The following is a 24,524-nucleotide window of genomic DNA, read 5'->3' as shown; positions in this document are numbered from 1 at the left end:
GAAGATTCTGGATGCTGTTCAGGACTCCACCTATGGTCTTACGTAATGCAGAGGCTCCACAGGAAGCCTCCTTCACTGGGCACGTTGTAGCCTCATTTTAGGTATTCTAATCAGTTATAGGCAGAAGATGGACATACAAGCTTTCTATGGTGATATTTCTGGCTATTCCTTTCTCTCCCCCTCCAGTGTCTATTTTATAATGGTATGCAAGGGAAACCAAGATTTGAAAGACAGCCAAGCATGTCTTTCCCCCCTTCTCCCCATTCCAATGATGGGGATTATTTCTTCCCTTTTCCCCATTCCAATGATGTCTCAATCCCTGTATCCCAGAGCCCTACTGTTCCAAGGTTGTGCATACATCATTATTTACCTCTGTCCCACTTAGCCCATGCAAACCTGCCTAGTTGTTCTCCCATCTGTTTTGTTCTTCCATTCCCCTCCCCCTTCTGGTGTAGTGCCCCCCCTCCCTAGCACCCAAACTATCCTGTGTCTATTCCCTACCCTGTGCTCCACCTTCCCCTACCTCCCCTCATCTTACCCTCCACATCCCAGTAACCAGCAAAGAATCCCCCCCTTAAGTATGGGTTCTTTTTCTTAGTCTTTTACATTAGTGGTCCTATGCAGTATTACTTCTTTTGTGACTGACTAATTTCACTCAACATAATGTCCTCAGGGTTCATCCATGTTATGTGGTGGCTTGCAGCCTCCTTGTTACTCTTCAAGATAGCATAATATTCAATTGTGTGTATGTAACACAGTTTGTTTATCCATTCTTCAGCTGATGGGCACTTAGGCTGTTTCCATCTTTTTGTTATTGTAAATAGTGCTGCTATGAACACTGGTGTGCATCTATCTACTCATGTTATGGCTCATATTTCTTGTGGGTAAATACCAAGTAGAGGAATTGCTGGATCACAAGGTATTTCACTATTTTCAACCTTCTGAGGAAGCGCCATATTGCTTTCCAGAGAGTTTGGACCATTTTGCAGTCCCACCAGCAATGCAGGAGCATCCCAGTCTCTTCACATCCCTGCCAGCATTTATTGTCCTCTACTGTTTTGATCTTTGCTGTTATTGCTGGTGTGAGATGATATCTCATTGTTGTTTTGATTTGCATCTCTCTAATGGCTAGTGATCGTGAATGTTTCTTCATATGTTTGTTGGCTGCCTGGATCTCCTCCTTGGTGAAGTGTCTGTTCATGTACTGTGCCCATTTTTTAATTGGGTTATTTATCTTTTTCTTGTAGAGGTGTTGTAGTTTCCTATATATTTTAGAAATAAGTCCCTGGTCTGATATGTCATTGCAAAAGATATTTTCCCATTCTGTGGGTTCCCTTTTAACTCTTCTGGTGATGTCCATAAGTTTTTAATTTTTAGTATGTCCCACTCATCTATTTGTCTACTTTTGTTTGCAGTTTCAAAATGTTTTGTAGTCTGTGTATTCCCTGAATTATTCCCTGTGTAATCCCTCACATTTGTCCCTATTTTTTCATTGATGGCCTTCATAATTCTGGGATTCACATTTAGGTCTGTAATCCATATTGAGTTGGTTTTTGTATAATGTGTGAGGTGAAGGTCTTGTTTCAGTCTTTTACATATTGCTTTCCAGTTCTGCCAGCACCATCTGTTGAAGAGACTATCACCTCCCCATGTGATATATTTAGCTATTTTGTCAAAAATCAGATGGCTGTATGTAGATGGGGTAATTTCTGGACTCTCGAGCTGTTCCATTGATCTATGTATCTTTCATTGTACCCGTATCCATACCAGTACCAGTACCAAGCTGTTTTGACCACTGTAGCCATGTAGTAAATTTTGAAGTCAGGGAGTGAGAGGTTTCCAACCGTATTCTTCTTCTAAAGCAGTGCTTTGCTTATCCTGGGTCTCTTTCCTTTCCATATAAAGTTTGTAATTGTTTTTTCCATGTCTTTGAAGAATGTTGTTGGAATCTGGATTAGGATTGCTTTACATGTGTAAATTGCTTTGGGCAGTATTGACATTTTCATGATGTTAAGTCTTCTTATCCAGGAGCATGGTACGTTCTTCCATTTTTGTAGTTTGCAATGTTATTTTTGACGATGAACGTGCACCATTCCTCTTCAGTTTGTCATTCCTGGTATAGTAAACCACATGATTGTCTAATTCAAAATGGTGAACACTAGTCAGTTTCAACTCACTAAATGCCTAGGATATCTATCTTTATGTGTTCCATTTCATTTTTTACTACTTCCAATTTTCCTAGAGTTATATTGCATAATTCCACATTCTAATTATTGATGGATGTTCACAGCTGTATCTTCTCATTTTAAGTTGTGTCACATCAGTAAATGAAGGTCCCAAAAGCTTAATTCCATTTATTTCATTATGGTCAACTCCAATTTGAGGAGGCAGCTATTCCTCTGTTGTATTTTGAGTGCTTTCCAACTTAAGGGCTTCATTTTCTGGCACAATGTCTGACAATGCTCTGCTGCTGTTCATACAGTTTTCAGTGACTAACCATTCAGAAGTGGTCAGTCTTAGCCTATTTTAGTTTAAATGCTCCACTGAAACCTGTCCACCATGGGTGACCCTGCTGGTATTTAAAATACTGGTGGCAGTATTTTAGTACAGCAGCACACAAGTCACAACAGTAAGACACACTGACAAACTAGTGGTAGCAATAAACATAGGTATGCACACATCTGTTTCTGACAGTAGTTTTAGTTCCCTAGACATAGACACAGAAGTCAAATTGACATCTGTGGAAGGAGACAGTGGGAAAGCCCCATATCATCAGTCAAAACAAAGACAGGGGCAAACTGTGGAGCGGACCATCAATGGCTCATGTGCAATTCAGACTAAAGCTGAATAAAATTAAAACAAGTCTACAAGAACCAAAATATAATCTTGAGCATATCCCACCTGAATTTAAGATATCTCAAGAACAGATCTGACGCATTAGACACTACTGACCAAAAATCAGAGGAGTAGTGGGAGGACGTCACGACTATCACACAGTAAGAAAGCAAAAGGCCATTAAGAATACAAGAAAGAAGAAAAAGACCAAAATTGATGTCAGAAGAGGCTCTATAGCTTGCTCTCCAGCACAGAGATGCTAAAGCAAATGGAAGAAATGAGGAGGTAAATCAGCTAAATAGAAAATTTCAAAGGGCAGCTTGAGAAGACAAGGTCAAGTATTACAGTGAAACGTGCAAAGATCTGCAGTTAGAAAACCAAAAGGGAAGGATACACTCAGCATTTCTAAAGCTGAGGGAACTGAAGAAAAAATTCAAGCCATAACTTGCAATAATGAAGGTTTCTATGGGCAAAATATTGAAAGCATCCTATGAACATGGAAGGAATACACAGTGTCACTATACCAAAAGGAAATGGTCAGTGTTCAACCATTTCAAAAGGTAGCATATGATCAAGAGTCCAAGGTGCACTGAAGGCACTGTCTAACAACAAAACTCCAGGAATTGATGGAATACAAGTTGAAATCTTTCAACAAACAGATGGATGCAGCACTGGAGGCACTCACTCATCTATGCCAAAAAATTTAGAAATTACCAGGTCAGCTGATTAGAAGAGATCCATATTTGTGACCATTCTAAAGAAAGGTGACCCAAGAGAATGTGGAAATCATTGGAAAATATCAATATTGTATGGAAGTAAAATTTTGCTAAAGATAATTAAAAAACTACAAAAGTACATTTAAAAGGAACTGCCAGAGGTTCAAACCAGATTCAGATGAGGATGTCGAATAAGGGATATCACTGCTAATGTCAAATGGACCTTGACTGAAAGCAGAGAATACCAGAATGATGTGTTTTATTGACTGCTTTAGATTGTGTGGCTCACGACAAGCCATGGACAACATTGCAGAGAATGAGTATTCCAGAATACTTAATTGTGCTCATGAGGAACCTGTATATAGATAGACCAAGAAGCTATTGTTCAAATATATTAAGGGAACAATGAGTGGTTTAAAATTAGGAAAATTGTGTGCCATTGTTGTATACTTTCACTATACTTATTTAATTTGTACGCTGAGCAAATAATTCGAGAATCTAATTATACGAAGAAAAACATGGCATCAGGACTAGAGGAAGACTCATTAACAGCATATGATGTGCAGATGATACAAACTTGCTTGCTGAAAGTGAAGAGGACTTAAATACTTACTGATGTGGTATGGGTTACACCACAATATAAAGACAACAAAAATCCTCACAACTGGACCAATAAATAACATCAAGGTAAACGGAGAAACGATTGAAGTTGTCAAAGACTTCATTTTGCTTGGACCAACTATCAACACTCATGGAAGCAGCAGTCCAAGAAATTAAACAACATATTGCATTAGGCAAATCTGTGGCACAAGACCTCTTTATAAAGTGTTGAAGGTCAAAGATGTCAGTCTGGGGACTATGGTGTGACTGAACCAAACCATGGATGTTATTTTCAATGACTTCATATGCATGTGAAAATTGGACAATTAATAAAGATGACCATAGAAGAATCAATGCATTTGAGTTACAGTGTTGGAGGAGAATATTAAAAGTACCATGGACTGCCAGAGGAACAAATAAATCTGTGTTGGAAGAAGTATAGCCAGAATGCTCCTTGGGAGTCAGGATGACCATACTTTGTCTCTCATACTTTGGACATATTATGAGGAGGGACCAGACCCTGGAGAAGGACATCTTGCTTGGTAAAGTGAGGTGGGGGGAGGGAGTCAGCAAAAAAGAGGAAGACCCCAAATGAGATGTATTGACACAGTGGGAGCACCAATGGGTTCAGGCAAGAATTGTGAGGTTGGTGCAAAACACTGGACAGTGTTTTGTTTCATTGTGTACAAGGCCATAAAGTTAGTACCAACTGGATGGCCCTTAACACCACCACCAAAGACATATGCTTAGGAGTAGGACTGCTTGATTTTTTATTACTATTTCCTGCTTTTTGAGGAAGCCCCACACCAATTTCTATAGTGGTTAAAGCAATTTAATACCAGTAGTGGAATCTGTGTTCTGGTTTTTACCGGCTCATTTTTGCAGGGTAAGACGGTACCTCATCTTAGTTTTGATTTGTGCCGGGGTATAGTGTACTGGACCACAAGGTCGGTTTGAACTGCAGGGTTGGTGGTACAGGCTTACCAGCTGCTTCTCAAAAACCTTATTCTAGGTCGCTTTGAGTCAGAACCAACTCAATGACAGTTAACAACAACAAAAAATAACGAAAGATCACAAGCATATTTTCTTGTGTGTGTTGGTGACTTGAAAGCCCTCTTTGGTGAAATGTCAGTTCATGTCTTTAGTACATCTTTAAATTGCATTATTTGTCTTTTTGTTGTTGAGTTGTTAATGTTTTCTATATATTTTAGAGATTTGACCCTTATCAGATATATCATTCCCAAAGACTTTTCCCCAATCTGTAGGTTCTGACTAATACAATTTTTAGTTATGCATATTTAATCTTAGGAGGTCCCAGGAGGTCTTCTGTTGCTTGTGCAATTTTAGTTGTGTTTGTTACCTTTATTACTGAAGAAAAATTAGGCACCATATTTGTGTTCCTATATTAGCTTATAGATCCCTTAGACTTTTGGCTTTATCATTTAGGTCTTTGGTACATTTTGAGTTAGTTTTTGTGTATGGTGCAAAGTAAGGGTCCTGTTTCATTTTTCAGGAAATAAACATCCAGTTTATTAATTCCTCCCATTAAACGGACTCTGACCCCTCTGTGAAAACAACAGCCTGTAAATGGACAGATGTATTTCTGGGTTCCCAATTTGATTTCATTTGCGTATGTGTCTGTCATTGAACCAGTACCATGATGCTTTAGTACCATGACTGTAGTATAATACGTTTTGAGAATGGAAGTGTAAATTCTTCTACAATATTGCGTTCACTAGTCAAGGTCTCTTTCCTTTCCATGTAAAGTCAGGTAATAAATTATTTGGAGTCCTGGTATGGTGCTGTGGGATAAAGCACTGGACCTTAAGGTCGGTTTGAACCACAAGGTCGGTGGTTCAGACTCAGCAGTTGCTCCGTAGAAACCCCATACCAAGTCACTATGAGTCGGAACTGACTTGACAGCACATAACAACAACAACAACAACGCATTATTTAATACATATCCCAATTTTCCGAATCAGTGATGATGCCCAGGGATGACTTTAGAGGACATAAGCACCCGTATTCATAATCTCTGTCAGCTCACCATACAACCTCCACCCCAAAGAAATATACAATCTGGATAAAAATCAGGACTTTCTGTACAGCCCTCACCCTACTGCCAATCAGATTGTCATATCTAAGCTTCTTATATACAAGATTGTGGGACCTCTTCTGGTGCAAATAATATACTGTTTTATCAATTAAAACTATGTCAGGATGATGCTGATAATAGATTCGCTCTCATACACAGGCATTGTCATGAAATGCTTTCAGAGAGATACCAGGCATTGCATTGACAGGAGTTTGTAGCACAAGTGAATATCACCTATCATGGGCATCCTAGAATAAAAACCGGGTGAGAATCACTGCTCAATGTTCCTTTCAACTCCATGTGCTTATCTGTTTTCCTTTGTGACAATTCAAGTTTCCCTCAGAAAGAAAAGGTAACACTTGAGACAAAAAAGAGAAAGGAATCTATCATGACTTTGATGTTTCTTCAGTGGACATCTTCTGGCTGGGTTTTATCTGTTTTTGCTGAATAGTCAAGGATTGCCTTGTGCCTTCTGTTTTGTTTCAATCACTTGAACAAAACGGCAGCATTTTTCAGGAACGTACATGTTAACAGTCACCATCGCTTTGCCTGCCACGCTTTAATTCAGTCTATTTATTTTTTCAATACTTGTTAGTTTTAGCTTCCTTCACCCCAAATTCTCATTATCTGTCAAGCAAGCAAAGTTTTCCTATAACCTCTTAGATGTTGAGGAGGATTGAATCACCTGAAATCAATAATTCTTAACTATCAGTGACAAAAAGAAATCCTGAACTACAATTGGTGGAGGCTCAACCATTGTATAGTGGTTGTTGTTAAGTGCCTTCGGTTGTGACTTACAGCAACCCTGCAGAGGGTTTCCAAGGAGCCTTGGTGGGTTTGAGCAATTACATATTAAAAAATCCCCCCAAAACAAAACTTCTATTCAAGTAATCCTCTGCTAGATCTAATGGTCACTCTAATTATCTGTTTGATAATTTTTCAACTGTATGACAAGACAGCAATTCTGTTGTTTTGCAGGATAACTTCATTGAGTATCACCAAACAGGATGCACACACTTAAAAATTCCATGAAATTGTAAACATCACTGCAAGCGGTTTTTCACAATTGTGGGAACTTCTTTAAAAATGTCATTTGAACTCAAATTAGCCAAGAGCCCACTTCCACCGAGTCAACCCAACTTCCTTTCTGCTTTGGATGTGTTTAGGGAAAGTACACTCTGCAGGGACTTGTGACCAAAGTTTTTCACTAAGCAAAACCTTATTTTCAAAGAGATTTATTTTCGAACACTGGGTAGCATTTGTTGATCAATGGTTGGTTGAAATCAATGTTCTCACATCCCCCACACAAAAGAAAAATTCCTTAAAATGTAGACAGAGATCCAAGTCAAACATAACCTCTCACCCTTGCTTGTTCAGCTATTGCAGACCCTATGTATGAAAGCTAGTGTGCATTTGTGTGACGTGTGGAAAAATCAATGTCGACAATCAAAATAATCTGTTGTAAAGGGAAAATTAAGCCTTCTGGAATGACCTATCCATTTAGAATTTCCCACTTGTAGTCTCTTCTCTTTCTATATATACTGTGTCAGGTAACTTGGAGCTATCAGAAGCGATTCCCTAGGTTCTTGTAGGGAAGAAATGTGTGGATTGATTTTACCTGTAAAGAAAATATTTAAAAGTGTAAACACTGAGGCATACTCAGCAAGTTAACAGAAAATAATTCAGTGTATTATCAGTAATTCAAGATAAGGGCTACTAAACTATGGTTTGCATTGTTCCCCTTTTTTCACTTGCTAATGCATTCCCTGATGGGTGTCCTCATGACATTATTGTTTGGTCTGCAATCAACTCATCTGGCTGAGTTACAAGAAAGATGGAGTGCTGCTGGTAGTTTCCCGTTACTCTGCAGCAAACAAAGGCTGTCAGTCGCATGAAGGCTGAATACGACTCTCATGCTCCAAGAAGTTCAGTTACATCCTTTTAGTTAAAACTTGCAATAAAACAGATTAATCACCGCAATCACTTTTAACCACTGAGAGACACGATGGGAAAGTGGAGGAACAGGAATAAACTGCCATAATTTTTACCAGGTTTTGAAGATTAAGTCTGCTTTCTATTTACAAATGCCTTTATGGTGATATAAATCTTTACAATCAGCTGCACCAAGCGTTAGACAAACAACATCAGTGGTATGCAGTTTTCAAAAGTACAGTCACCGAGTTGGTTCCGGTTCATAGCGACCCAAGGCTGTAAATCTTTACGGGAGCAGAAAGTCTAATCTTTCTCCCATAGAGTGACTGGTAGATTTGAACAACTGACCTTGCAGTTAGTAGCTCAGCTCATAACCCACTACACTAACAGGAATCCTTAAATCACTGAGGTGGTGGTGTGCATGGTATCAATTCATACTCATACTGACCCTGTATAAGATTCCCAAGGCTGTAAATCTTTATGGAAGCATAAAGCCTCATGTTTCTCCCATGAATGCAAGGTAGTTTCGAACTGCTGACTTTAAAATTAGCCTGACTAGTAACCACTACACTACCAGAGCTTCTTAAGTCACTATAGGAGAGCCATTTTTTTTTTAACCCAAAGCAAGTCTACATAGTTAAAATGATCTTCTCTGAGTTACCCCAAAATACTGAACCGATGTTTTACACCAAAGGAGAATAATTTGCTACTTGTACTATGTACCAAGCTTCCAGTTTGGTTTTTTCCCAACTTTTTTTGATTAATCACACGCGCTGCTTTTATGTGAGAGGTGAGGAAGTGAAGAGCATGACCCAATCTGGTTATTTTTTTCTTTTAACCAGAAAATAATCAAAGAAATTGGGTCACAGATGTTCACACAATTGAGGCTCAAAAAAGAACAAGGGGATTTTCCTGAAACATAGGTGGATACAAGAGAGGTGGACTCAGGGAATGAGAAGACCTCCAATCCAAGGTCATGGGATGCTTAGCAGAGGTCACATGTGGATAGCGCAGGGCACACCTCATTGCAGATGTGCACAGATATCAGAGAGGGAAACGCTGAACCCACCTGCTATGTATTGAATTGTGGCCCCAGCTCACTGCAAAATATGCATCGGAATCCTAACCCTTAATCTGTGGATGGAATCATATTTGGTTACTACTCATGGAAGCAGCAGTCAAAAAATCAAATCAAATGAAGTACTGCTTTAGGCATATCTGCTGCACAAGACCTCTTTAAAGTTTTAAGAGCAAAAATATCAGTTTGAGGATTAAGGTGGGTCTGACCTAAGCCTTGGTATTTTCAATAGCCTCATATACATATGAAAGTTGGACAATGAATAAGGCAGACAGTAGAAGAATTGATGCATTTGAATTATGGTGTTGGAGAAGAATATTAAGTGAACCACAGACTGCCAGAAGAATAAACAAATCTTGTGTTGGAAGAAGTACAGTCAGAATGCACCTTAGAAGCCAGGATGATAAAACTTCATCTCTCATATTATAGATGTATTTACTATCAGGAGGAATCAGTGTCTGGAGAAGGATACCATGCCTGGTAAAGTGGAGGGTCAGTGAAAAAGAAGAAGACCCCCAATGAAATGGATTAAAACAGTGGCAGCAGCAATGGCTCAAATGTAACAATTGTGAGGATGGCACAGGATCGGGCAGTGTTTCGTGCTGTTGCGTATGAGTTCTGTTGTTGCTAGAGTCCGCATCTAACAACAATTCTATTTGGAAATAGGAGGTTTCTTGTTGTGTTAGCGAGGCCTATCAGTGAGGAGTCTATCCTGAATCAAATCACTTCTGAATTCTATAAGAAGAGAAGATTAGACAGAGACAAGCACACATAGGGAAGAGTGATGCCAGGTGAGGATCTCCAAGGAATGGAGCAATGGTGGGGCTAAGAAAGCTGACATGAGGATCGTCCCCCAGAACCAAAAAAAGCACAAGCCTTCTGCTAAAGCTGGTGGCTTAAACTGGGATTTCCGTCTTCCTAAACTGTGAAAGGATAGCCTCCCAGACTTGGACTTGTGGTATGACTCTGTAGGATAAGCACTGAGCTGCTAACTGCCAAGTTGGCAGTTCAAACTCACTAGCCACTCCTTAGAAATCCCATACAAGGGTCGCTAAGAGTTGGCATCAATTCAACAGCACTTAACAAACACCAACAACAAAACTGTGAGAAAATAACTTTCTATTCTTTAGAGCCACCCACTGTGGTATTTGTGTTACAGCAACACTGAAACCAAGACACTTCCTAAATGTGTTCTAAGACCTCACTTGGGTTCATAGACTGTTAGTATTAGACTCATTGGTACTGGAAGTCTCCCTGTGCCCCTCAATGTTTTATCACACATATTCACCATCCTGTGCAGGGGAGAAAAGAAGATGCATTTTATTTCTGTACCATTTGTGACATTAGGCACAGTATTAAAAGAGCCCTATTTGATTAAACAACTGCCAGCTCTTACTAAGTGTAAGGTCCAGATGCTCCCCCAACAAAAGCTGATCTATGGCAATCAAGAACACTTGCAATTATGAGCAGTTTGCCTGATGGGGTTTGAGGGCTCTTTTTGGAGTTCTGAAGAAGAAAAATCAGTAGCTAAGGAAAAAATCACAGCAACTCAGATATAATTGGACATGAACTTTCTATGACATAGCAAAACCTCTTTTTTCTTTTCCCCTCCAGGGGATTGCTAAATGTTATCTATGAGGCATTGTGAGTGGGAAATGTCAATGATTCTGGCCATTTTGACCACAAGCCACTTAAAGCACCATCTACTTCTGTGTTTAGAAATTATTTTTAAAAGACAATTCCTGAAATGTGGCACCCTATCCAGAAAAACAGCAACACCAGAGATGGAGGCAGAGATGACGACATGGAGAGATAGAGTAGCTGAGGACTCTAGACTCATGGAAAGAGAAAGACTGAGTGCTGGTGGCCAGGAAACAGGCTTGCTGAATGTGCCCTTTGGTTGTTTAAATGATTAGATATTCCTGAATGTTTTTGTGTACATCCTCCCCCCGCCCAAAAACAACAACAAAGGGAATAGAAGACAACACTGTTGAATGATGATACACAGAGGGGATTGTAATAACTGGAATGAAACGATGAGTGTAAAACTGATGATCTCCTATGTAAACCATCCCTCTATTCACATAAGGAGCTCTGGTAGCACAGTGGTTACGAATCGGGCTGCGAACCTTAAGGTCAGCGGTTCGAAACTACCAGCCGCTCCGTGGGAGAAAGATGAGGCTTTCTACTCCCGTAAAGATTAACACCCTCGGAAACCCTGTACAGGGTCGCTATGGGTCGGAACCGACTTGACAGCACTTAGCAACAACAATTCACATTACAAATGTTAAAAAAAAAAAAAAAAGAGTTCCAGAGTGGAGATGGTAAAAACAGAAGCAAATATCTCTTTTTTGCTAGTAGACAGGCAAGTGAGAATTGAATTCCCATTCAAGATAACCTTCATGAATAGAATGTGTTGAAACACTGAGTATCATACTTGAATAGGATCAGTCTCAAAAAATAGTGGGGGAAGACAAAAATACAAATCTAGTCATTAAGAGTTGTGTAGTGTCAAAGATATCAGTGAGCCCTGGTGTGGCACTGTAGGATAAGCACTGGACTGGTAACCACAAGATCAGCAGTTCAAACCCATCAGCCACTCTTGGAAACCCTACACACAATCACTGAGTTGACGTATGTATATAGGCAAGGATCTAGAGAAACTGGAACTTTTAACCATTGCTGATGGAATAGTAAATGGGTGCATCTGTTGTGCTGACAATTCCTCCAAAACGTAAACATAGGATGACTATACCAAAAACCAAACCAACAAACCCAATGCCACTGAGTCGATTCCAAGTCACAGCAACTCAGGATTTCGGAGGCCGTAAATCTTGTGAGCAGACACTCTCATCTTTCTCCTGTGGAGCAAGTGAGTTTGAACCACTGAACTTGTGATTAGCAGTCCAGTACATAACCTATAGAACCACCAGGGCTCCTAAGATGACTAAATGACCCAGCAGTTCCATCCCTAGGTATATAATGAAATTGAAACTGGGACAGAAATAGCCTTGTCCACTAATGATTATTTCAGCACTGTGCATAATACCCCAAGGTTGGAAACAAGCTAAATGCCCATCAACAGGAGAGTAAATAAACAAAATGTGGTATACACACATACGATGGAATATTAATCATAACGAGAAATATGACCCTGGTATGTTACAACATGAGTAAATCTTGAAAACGTTATGCTGAGTGAAGTCAGTCAGTCATAGAAGGATAAATATCATAGCGTCCCATTTACATGAAACATAGAGATCAAAGTCCATTAGTGGTTACCAGGGACTTGAGGAAGGGGACAATGGGAAGGTCTTGCTTAGGGGGCACTGAGTTTCTGTTAAGGGTGATGGAAATTTTTGCAAATGGATAGTGGTGATGATTCCACATGATGAATGTAATTAACATCACTAAATTGTACATAGAAAAATATTAAAATGAAAAATGTTTTCTTGGAGTCTATTATCACAATTTTTTTAAAGGCATGAATATAAAAAGTCAGTATGGAAAAACGAAAACAAAAAACCAGTTGTATAGTATAAACTGGCAAACAGTTGTGTTTTTAAGGGCTGTCGAGTCAGTTCCAACACTTAGCAATCCTGTACAAGGTTTCTGAAAAGAGTGGTTGGTGAGTTTGAACTACAAACCTTGTGGTTAGCAGTCTAGTGCTTATCTTACAGCACCACACCAGGATCACTTAATCAAATGTTGCTAGGGTTTCCAAGGAGTGGCAGGTGGGTTTGAACCGCCAGCCTTGCAGTTAACGTCTGGTTAGCAATCCTCTGATTGTCTGTCAGTGCCACACCAGGAGTCCACTTAATCAAATAGGGCTCCTTTTATACGTATACTAACTATGCCTAATGTCATAAATGGATTCCTGGTATGGTGTTCTCAGATAAGCACTGGACTGCTAACTACAAGGTTGGTGGTTCAAACCCACCTAAAACAGGGTTGCTATGGTTTGGAACCAACTCTGCAGCACTTAACAACAACAACAGTGTCATAAATGGTACAGAAATCAAATGTATCCTCTTCTCTCTCCTGCGTAGAATGTGTGTGGTGTAAAAGTGCATTGGGAGACCCAACATGAATTGCTACTATGATAGGAAAAGTTATGCCCTGCTCTACCTAGATGTGAAACTGGGCTCTTTTTTAAGAAGTAAGACACAGTCCCTGAAATGGTGTATGTACATTCCAGCAATACAAAGGAATCTCTGACATCCAGGATGAAAATAGTTGAAATCTATGTATTTCTAACACATCCCTTCATATTTTGCTTTTATCTTTTTTTATGATAAATACAGTACAGTAGCCCTTGCATATAATTATACAAGGAATTAATTTTATAAGATGATGCTAAAAACAGTCAAGAAAGGAAATCTTAGTCACATTCTATCCAAAATCAGTTGAAGAGTTAACTCATGGAGACTCCCTGTGTGTCAGAGTAGAGCATCCTCTATGAGGTTTTAAAAAAATTAGTCAATTTTTTTGCAAAGTAGATCACCAGAGACTTTTCTTCTGTGGTGCCTCTGGGTGGATTCAAACCTCTAACCTTTTGGTTAGCAGCCAGTTGCATGAACTATTTGCAGCACCCGGGAACTCCAGTCACATTCCCAGCAATCCCCTGAGCCAACAGTTTCTTTGGCCCTAGCTTTATCTGATAACAGTATGTAAACTACTGGGTGGGCATGGGGAGAGAAACTTTGCTCTCAGTTTTCCTAGCTGTATCTGCTTTGGGGAGATAATTATTGTAACACAAATGAAATTTTGGTCTACAAATGAGCTGAAGAATATCATCCATCTATTTCTGTGTCAGGTAGAACTTGGTGGGTCCTGTACAGACTATTAATTTCATGGAGAATAAGCAACAGGGGAAACAGATAAATCATTAACAGATTGAAGAGCAGACCCAACAAATTCAACCAACTTTCTCTGTCTTGCAGAGAACAGAGAGAAAACATTTATGTCCCACAGTCTTTGATATCTGTTTATCTCATTAGGGAAAAAATGCTTCTGAAACCACAAGGACATGCTTTATTTCAAGTCTCAAGAATCAATTCCACATGATTTATATAAATTGAAAGATTTCACATACAGAATTAGAATCAGAATTTTCACATTTCTGGAACTATCATTTTTTTTATTTCATAAAAATAAAAACACTACAACACTGATTTGCCTCTTGTTTATTAGAGGTATATATACTGTTATCATTTGGTTTACATAAATATGGTACATAGATTTGAACATTAATATTTATTTTCTCTAAGGGAACTTTTAATTCATGAAATAAAAATTAAAGTTAAGACAAGTAGAAGAGCATTTGTAACTTTCAATATCATTTCAATGACTCAAATTCCTATTTAAAAGTAGTTTCTCCAAAGTTCTTCATACTGTATGCACAAGTCTCATCAATGTTTGTTCATTAAAGTCAGTGTTTTCAGTAAGTAAAAGAAGCACTCTATAATGTTTCCAACTGAGTCTCACTCCATCTGTCCTCCTATCTTCCTGTTTATCCATTAGCTTAAACATAAGAATTTGGCTTGGAACAGAATAGCTGGGAATCCCCCAAGCATACAGTATCCAACACTGTTTTTGTAGTTATTTTCTGTCATTTACCTACCAAGGCTAGCAGGCTTCCCAATGTGCTCTCAGGTTATATTCTGGAAATCTCCCCATAACCTGCTAAGAGTGGTGGTGGTTGTGTGCCATGAAGTTGGTTCCGACTCATAGCAACCCTACATAGGGTTTCTGAGGTTGTAAATCTTTTACAGGAGCAAAAAATCTCATCTTTCTCCGGAGGAGCATCTAGTAGACATGAACTGCTGACCTTGCAATTAAATGTACAATGGGTAACTCACACGCAACCAGTGCTCCTTCTCTTAAGAGTTGTTGTTGTTAAATGCTGTTGAGTCAATTCTGACCTATAGTGGCCCTGTGTAGGGTTTCCGAGGGGCAATTGGTAAGCTTGAACCTCCGACCTTGCAGTTCAAACCGACTTTGCATTCTAGCACATTAACCCACAGTGCCACAAGTTGCTATATAATCCACTAGAAATTATAAACTCCACTTCTTAATATAAGGACTCTTGGTGTGGTGCTGTGGATCAGCACTAGACTGTGAACCACAAGGTTGGCTGTTCAAACCCACCAGCTCCTCCTCGGAAACCCTATGCAAGGTTGCTATCAGTTGGAGCCAACTTGACAGCCCTTAACAAGAACAACTTAATATAAACACTGTGAGGGCAGGAATTTTATCATAGAATCTTGTGTACCCAGAACAATGCCTAAATCTCAATATAATCGTATCTTTGTAGAATAAATAAGACAATGGATGGATACATGAACGCATGAAGAATCAACCTTTATGTCACCTCCTATAATTTCCTGTGCCCTTTATACTCATAGAATCGCATCCTGAAAGGTTTTCCCACTATCCCTACCTCTCTTACTGGCCGTCTAGAGTTTTTACATCTAAAGGTTTCTTTCAAACCACTCATACTCCCAGTCATATGTTAGGACCTGACCCTACGCTTGAAAGTCCATACTGCTAAACCTTGTACCCAAGGTTTACGCAAGTATTTCCAGCCCTGTGAAGGCTTGGTGAAGAATGATGATCTCATTTGCCTACTTATCACAGCCAAGTCCTTTGACAAGCAAAGCATCATGTTATCCAGTGCTGCAAGATGGGTATTTGTGGAAGAATCTGAGTTGACTTTGAATAAACTAACCAATTCATATTCAAAAGAACCCCGACAGGATTGCAATGGAGATGAAATGAAATGTATGATTTATTGACTGTAAAACTGATGATCCATTCACAATTAAAAAAAGTTAAAAAAAAAAAAAGTTTTACATGTGTAGACAAATCTTAGTATTATTACCTTCCATTAATAGGCTTTGGTGAGTATTTAGTGAATAGTAACTATGGAAATAGAGTGTGAACCTAATATCTCTAAAGTATTTGATAAACAAATCTTCAGAATATATCTGTTAGCAAGGGTATGAACTATGGTCAGTATAGCACTATTAGGAGAACTTGCTACTGAATAATCAACTGGATTCCAACTAGTGACTCATTCTTTGTTGGAGGTCTCTGGTAGAGCAGCTTAGGGTTCAGGTCTTGATCCTTACTGACGTCATCAGTGTATGTAAGTGTGTGTATTGCTCAAATAGCACATATATACTATATGTATCATTTCCAAACCAACTGTTATTGTGTGTTTGTTTCTGTCACTTCTGTAACTCTCTGAAAACACTTTTTCTGCCCCCAGTAAAAGGAAACACAGCTCCAGTTGTGTGAGAATGTTTTCCATATTATAAATTCTACATTTTCCTCTAAGCAACTGCCTCCTACCTTCTGGCTTTGCCTTCTAGATATGCATTTTTTTTTTTTTAAAGTTGAATTTTCCTCTCTTGATAGCCCATTAAGTATCTTAGTGTATTCTTGTGCCTCTTTTCTATCCCCTCCCTCATATGACTAATTTTCTCCATTTCTTTTATGTTGGTTACATTTTCTTTTCTCAAATGATTCACAGGTTCATAGATTATTAAAGCTGTTAGGGACCAACCCATTGATTTCACAGATGATAAAATTGAGAGCCAGAGATTTATATTAGATGCATTTTGGCCATGTTTGGAACAAATTAGGATCTTAGAATGCACCAACAGAGGCATTGTAGGTCTGTGATAGAACTATTATTGCTTTTCAGACCCAGGTTCAATCCCAGCTGATTCACCTCATGTGCAGCCACCGCCCATTTGTCAGGGGAGGCTTGCATGTTGCTATGATGCTGAATAGATTTCAGGGGAGCTTCTAGCCTAAGCCACACTAGGAAGCAAGGCCTGGTGATCGGCTTTAAAAACTCAGCCAATGAAAAGTATCTGTGGGTCACAATGATCCAATCTGCAACCAATCATGGGGATGTCACAGGATCAGGCAGTATTTTGTTCCATTATGCTTGGGGTCACCATCAGTCAGGGTATAACTCAAGGTAGTACCAGCAGCTGTTCTTCCCTCATTTCTTAGTAGCTGTCAGCTCATTAACTTCCCAAGAAACTCCAGTAGCGTAGTGGTTACAAATTGGGCTGTGACCCACAAGGTCAGCAGTTCAAAACTACCAGCTGTTCCATGTGGAAAAAATGAGGCTTTCTGCTCCCATAAAGATTTATAGCCTCGGAAACCCTATACAGGCTCATTATGAGTTGGAACCGACTCCACGGCACATAACCACCACCACCATTGTTACAACAATGATAGAGAGAACTAGAAAATCCCCTGCAGTATAGTCAAGATTTTCTGATACCACAGAGAAGAAAACTAAAGGCCAAGGAGGCCTGGACACTTGTTGAAGGGCACACTGAAAATCAGCAGCAAAGCCAACAATGGAGAGCCCATCTCCAGATTACATCCTAAAACACTCCTGAGGTTGCTTTAATCTAAAAAGCCATCGAAATAGGAATTCATAATTAGAAAAATGCTTGTTCTTTTAATTAATATATAAGTTCTGTATTCTGGAAGTACTGTACTGGACAATCAAAAGACTGTAGAAGGGATTTTGGACAATGGGCAGGAGATTGGATTCAATGATCTCTAATGTCCCTTACACCTCTGAGATGATTTCATTCTGGATTGGGTGTATGTTGTTTCCTATGGGGTCCCTCTCCTGCTGTGAGATTAGACTTTACTTTACATTCAATATGCATGCAATCAAATACTCCAGGCATTCAAAGAGTGCAAGGAAATGCAGTTCTGTCATTTCCAAAGACAGACTACACTGCTTAGCTTTCAAAATTGCCTTTCCTAAATGAGCATTCCATAACTGAGCCTCCAAATTCTGCTTTTACTGTTTGTTCGTGTACTATGCTACTATCAGAATTAATTATGCAGCAGCTTCATGAGGAGAAATCAGATTTGGAGGAGAGTTAGGAGAGGAAAGAAAAAGGATGTACCTCCCAAGATTACTGTATCCAATTCCCCCCAAAAGTGCTGGAGTCCTTCCATAAACAGACAGATTTGGGATAGCAGTCCCCAGTGGAGCTAGCTATGGGAAGGAAGAAGTTGACATGCTTGAGATGTAAAGAATATGCCAACTACAAGACTCTGAAGGCCAACACAGTATTAACCCCTCCTTTCTGTGTAATTTAACTCCAAATGTAATCCAACACAAATCGATTTGTTTGCCTTTGAGCTCCTAAACACTACTAAGCATTAAAACGCACTGCTTTTAGTCTTTTTCCCTTTGGCAATAATGAATTCAAGGGAAATAAGCTTTTTTTTTTAAATCATAGAGAAAAAAATTTTTAAATATAAAGGGTTGAGTTCTGGAAGTTAAAAGGAAGCCTCACAAATAGGCTTGTCACATGGAATATTTTTACATGAATGGAATTACACTCCCTCCCCTCCACACACACACACACACACACACACACACACACACACACACACACACACAAATGTTCTACCTCTCTGATTATATGCAAGGGAGCCAGGTGTTGTTCACAACTCAGTGCCAAATAACCAGCAAGACAAACAACACCATAAGAGCGAATGATGATGTAGAGACTCCGTGTGCAAATCTCGCTGCTCTACTTTAAAGGACTTGGTCAGATTCTCTCCGAGCTCCTCCAGTTGTACCTAGACACAGAGGTGGGCGCCAGGAGAAAAGGAGTCATCCGAAAAACATCGGTGTCCTGTGATCAAGGAGCACTCTTCACCTACTTCTTACTACACACAAACCCTGCACCTCAGGTGTTCAAAGGAAGGTTGCTCCCCAATAGTAATATCTGTTCCCCTCTTCCGAGGTTTGCACCACTTTCCCCCAAGGGGTATTTCTCAAAGGACAGCACAACTCAGGGAGAAGGCGCCTGAATGGGAAAAACTGAGTCTTTTTGGTTGTTAACCTTATGGGGAGCAGCGTCAAGAAAACACACACACGTTCCAAGTCCGGCAAATATGCAAAGTAAGGACAAGAGGAGAGGAAAAGAGAGAAAGAGGGAGACAAACGCAGAAAAGGAGATTGGGGGGGTGGGGTGGCGGCTAAAGCAGAAGAGTCAAAGAAAGAAGGAAAAGAGAGAGGAGAAGTAGACAGGAGAAAGAGGGGAAAGAAAGGGAGAGGGAGAAGGGAGGCGGCCGGGAAGGATGAAAGAATGTGCGGGAACGTAGCCGCGGGGACCCGCGCATCCCTGGGGAGTCGCGGGTTGCGCTCCACACCCGGGCGTCAGGGGCACAGGATACGCCGCCGCTCACCTTTCAGAATGAGGGTGTCGATGTCCCGGTCGATGCCCAGGAAGTAGCACTTCCTCCAGAGGCCCGAGTAGGTAGCAAAGAGCGGCCGGCCACACTCGGCGTCCAGCCCGCCGAGCCCCAGCAGCGAGCGCCAGGACTCCGGGTCGGCGCGCCCAGCGACACCCGGGAGCAGCCGGCGCCCCAATGGGGGCGAGTCCCGCAGCGGCAGGTGCGACAGCGGCATCAGGCGGTTCTTCTGGTCCGGGGGATCGGCGCCGGCACGGCTGCGCTCACAGCTCTCCTTGTGGCGCCGGGGGTCGGTCTCGTACCAGTGGTCGGTGAAGATGGCCGTGACGAGCAGCCCCAGGGAGCAGAGGCTGAGGCCGAGGCTGAGCGCCGTGACGAGCGCCCGCGGCTCCATGGCTTCCCGCCCCGCCGCTGCAGCCGGTGGGCTCGCGCGCCGCCGCCAGACACAATGCACTTGGCCTCGGCTCTCCTCCGCGCTCCCTCCCTTCCGCCCCCACCTCCCTCCCACGGCCTCCCCGCCCTCCGCACGACGCCCCGCTAGCTCCCTCTCCGCCGGCCTTATCTCCCTTTCCCACCGGCCGCCCGACCGCCCCCTCGCCAGTCCCCAGTCACCTCTCCCTCCCCCGCGCCGCACTCACTTTCGTGCCTCCTATCAGTCTCCAGCCCCCTTTCCTCACTCTCCGCGCCCCACCTCCAGATCTGCCCTTCTCTCCCACGATCTCCCTTCTCCTCCTCCCCGTCTTCGCCTTTCTCTTCCTTCTCCTCCTCTCTCTCCAACCCTGTTCCTACTTTCCGTGCACTTTTCTTCAACTCCTCTATGTCTCATTTTCCTCTTATTTTGTTTCTCTACTTTCCGGCTCCGTCTCCTTTTATATCCCTGCCCTGGACTTGATCGATGTTTCTCTCCACCTACCCTGGAGCTCACCGCCTCCCCCACCTCTCCCCTCCAATGACCTTAAAAGATGTCCGTGAACATCAATCAGTAACAGTTTTGTTCCTCATGCTACCTGATTTTGATCAGTGTCCCGTTTTGGAACCAGAAGCAATTTCCATCCAGGTCGAGCTGCATGGGATTTAACTCTTGGAAATGTAGATCTGAAACTGAAGACCCTTTCTCCTGGCCCCTGAAGAAGGCAGCCTCTTAGACCCCTTGGTAACTCTCACAGAGATGCTTTCTCTTTCTCACCAAGTGGAACCTCTAAGAGTTCTATCTGCTCCAGCCCCTCTTCTGGAACTAAAGAACTGGACCTATAGAACAATGGCCAGAGATTTTATCATACTTCATTTCAGGCTACTCTGTGGTTGACTGTTGTCGGTTCCGACTTATAGAGATTCTGAGGACCAGCTGGTGGGTTTGAACCACCGACCTTGTTGTTAGCAGTCCGATATTTATCCTACAGCGCCACACCAGGACCCACAGGTTGACTGGCCTCCTTAAATTTCTGAAAGAACATGGGATCAATAAACCCTTGCAGTGGCACCTGCTCTGTGAGGTGATTATTGCCTTTGAATCAAGAAAGCCCCCAGTAATAAATCAAAGTAATGATTTTCTTATGTGCAAGTTTCTGCCTGGGCTGGGAGGCTCCACAGCAAAGCAATGCTGCACACTGAAGTCACTGTTTCAGCTTGACTCTGCTCCTCCACAACACTAAGCAGTTAAAAAAAAAGTGAATTTCCAGAATTCAGGCAAATTCATTTTCCTAAATGAGGAAATGTGAGGACCCAGGATACTGAAATAGTTAATTTTCTTATGTTGCATGATCTTTACAACAGAGATGCAATACCCTTGTGCCACTTAGTGCCCTTGGTGCCACCCCTCAAGATAGAAAGCCATGTTGGATGAGCCCAAGAGTGGTAATTCCTGTGTTCTTATGCTATGAAATATTAATGATCAAGAGATTATGAGGCATTTATTAGGTACTAAATGTCATTACTCTGCAGTTTAATGGGACTTATTAATTAGTGCCCCACATCAATTGGTATGAATGTGATTTATATATTTCCTCTGGAATGACATGGGTAAAGGTGGTATAAGAATCTTACTGGCGTTTATTTTCATTGCTGTTTGTGCTCACCACCTACAGAGGAAATGTTCCAATGAAGAGTGTGTACCTTTTCTGAGTTGCTCATAGATCACTTAAGCAAATCTTATAGTCATATCAGACCCCTGTGCCCATTTCTGCTGACCTGACAATATGAATTATAGCTTGGAGTTTCTCACAGCTTCAGCAAGATCTATAGTGAGCTCTAGTCTAAGTAAAGAAGACAAAGAATTATAATTTTAGTGTACTTCTCACCTATAAGCTTTTCCTTAACAGGAAACACTAAGCTCATCAAAGGAGTCTTATCTGGATTTATACCAAAATGATAAGATTTAGAAGCTTTCTTTCATTTATATTTTATAATAAATGTAAAAGCCTATATCCTTATGGGTACACAGAGAAAATACATTTAACTGTGAGCCCACATCTGAAATTCACTTGAGTTGTCTGACATTCTTCCTTTTTATTATTTTTTATATGCCTTTTGAGATAAAGTCATTATAAAATTTGCAGGTCACATGGGTTGTCAAACCTTTAACAAGTCTTTACCCACTTTTCAAATACTAGTGTATTTATTGCAAGAAGTAGATAGATACTCAACCACATTTCAGAGTCATTGGATTATCTACATGTAATAACACTATACCCAACTGGAACTAGATAGAAAGAAACCTCTTTCTCAGGTACTTCTGTTTAACTTAAAAGAACATAATGCTCTGCCTCATTTTTAAAGTCTGAACTCTTTGATCACACCCAACTTAGATAGTGGTATTATCCCTGAAGCTCATTTATGCCTGTGTTTAAGATCAGTCTCAACATATAATCCAAAGGTTACTATATGATGGATTACCCTTGACAGTATTTCATTAAAAAAAAAAAAAAAGTCACACATTACAAATATGGGCCAGCAGTATGTAATGAGAGCACTGCCTCTGCTGGTAAGCCATTAATGATATCCGCAGTGATGTGACATGTCATGTATACACAAGCTATGCAACGGCGACTGCCCATGGCTCCAGTCAGGTTTTAAAATTTCTTCTTTGGATGTTTCTAACAATGAAATAATACCCCACAACCCCAATAATGTTAGGGGAATTAGAATACAAAGAAGAACAAATGGCCCCCATGTTCAAGATGCTTCCAGTCCAGTGGTAAGATACAGACAAATACACAGAACAAGATGCAAGTGCTATAGTAGAAATAAGAACAAAACGCTATAGGAACATGCACAGTGAAGGGAAGAACTGCCTGAGGGAATCAGAAAGGCTGCACTGAAGAAGTACTTTTGATTTAATTCTCAAAGAATGCATTAAACTTTGCCAAGAGAATAATAACAGAGACGTTGGCATTACAGTTTGAATATGTCTTTGCTTTGTATTTCTTCAAAATTTGCATGTGTATTTCTTTGGTTTACATTTCTATCTCACAAATTTAGAGCCTGCAATAATTTGCTGTTGTTGTTGTTAAGTGTCCTGTCAAGTCGATTCTGACCCATAGCGACCCTGTATAGGGTTTCCAAGGAGCAGCTGGTGAGCTTAAACCACCAACCTTGCAGTTCAAATGACTTTACAGTTTGACACATTAGCCCACAGCGCCACACCAGGACTCCTGCAATAATTTGGACAACATAAAATGAGTATTTTTCTACATTTCTTAAAACATAAAGTTGATGTGTTCTAATGACTGACCATAAGCAAGATACTTCCAGATGAGTGGAGGCAAAAGTCTCAGCTGGAATCCAGTCGATGTACAAGGGCGTTTAGCCTGACAGGGAGTCAAGATGATGGGAGATTAAATTTCCAGCCAGAACACTGTGGCATGTCTCAGCACTGGCTGTGCTCTGACCTGAGTGTTTTCTAACTTGACTTGTTCTTCACTTGTCTTAAATTTCTCTCTGCCACCTCTAGACTTGATATCCCCAGTGTGTCTTTAAGACAACAACGATGTTCTAAAATGACAGGGCTAGAACCAGAGAGTTTTTACCTGGTGTTTCACTGTACTATTGAATTCAACACACCTAAAATTTAACTCTCAGATTTCCCTATGGTTCACCTGCTCTTCCAAACTTCTCTCCCTCTGGTGTTGACAAGTCACTCAGACTCAATATTGTAGTTATCTATCACATTTAGAGTCCTAGTGTGGTGCTGTGGGTTAATGCACCAGACTGCAAAGCTGTTTGAACTGCAAGGTCAGCAGTTCAAGCTCACCAGCTGCTCCTTGGAAACCCTATACAGGGTCACTATGGGTCAGAATCGACTGGACGGCACTAAACAGCAACAACAAATCACATTTGCAAAGTCATAGGGACTTTTCCTTTGAAATATCTTTGTATCTGCTCCTTCCTCTACGTTTCTGCCACTTTCTATTGCTATGCCTTTATCACCTACCATCTAGATTACTATAACAATTTCCTCTGTGGGCCCCACCAATCCAAGATCAACCCATCCTGCAGTTGTACCAATTGCCAAATGCAACTTCCTCAAGTTGCTACTTTGATTATGTCATTCTCCAACTTTCAACTCCTCTCGCTAGGTTAGAGAGAATGACCCACTGTACCACTCTAGAAGCCTTCTTTGTTCTTGTCAGTAACACACACAAGGGTTAGTCAAAAATTACCCGCACTCCAATTATATTAAAATGCCCGTCCATGTACACAACAACATTGAGTGCACACGTGAAATGATTCTGTTGAATAGACGAGGGGCAGTGGCAAATCATTTGCAAATCAGCCATGGCTCTGCCATGACAGATTTGGGCTTGTGCGAGACAGTTACCAAAACAACCCACAGAAGAGCATAAACAGAAGCATTTGGACATCTGCAAACAAAATTTGGACCAATAATCAAAGGAAGGTAATTGTTTTGTTTTTAAATCGTTACTGGTGACGAGACATGGTTTCATCTTTACAAGCCTGAGAGTAAACAGCAGAGTATGGAATGGAAACATCCTGAATTACTGACCAAGAAAAAGTT

At 40.8% G+C, this 24,524-nt stretch overlaps 1 protein-coding gene across 1 annotated transcript in view; it reads right to left on the bottom strand.

Annotated features, from left to right (window-relative positions):
* Window positions 1-19,977, bottom strand: part of TMEM178A (transmembrane protein 178A) — a 96,120-nt gene extending 76,143 nt beyond the window's left edge. Inside the window, exon 1 of the mRNA XM_006839382.1 lies at window positions 19,505-19,977. Within this exon, the coding sequence (XP_006839445.1) occupies window positions 19,505-19,904 (400 nt within the window). The 5' untranslated portion in view covers window positions 19,905-19,977. The remainder of the gene's footprint in view (window positions 1-19,504) is intronic.
* Window positions 19,978-24,524: the final 4,547 nt, after the last annotated feature.

Source organism: Chrysochloris asiatica, unplaced genomic scaffold (assembly GCF_000296735.1).
Source record: "Chrysochloris asiatica unplaced genomic scaffold, ChrAsi1.0 scaffold00024, whole genome shotgun sequence".
NCBI lineage: Eukaryota > Metazoa > Chordata > Mammalia > Afrosoricida > Chrysochloridae > Chrysochloris > Chrysochloris asiatica.
Note: the sequence above shows the minus strand (reverse complement) of the source record. Positions and strands in the feature narration are given on the sequence as shown.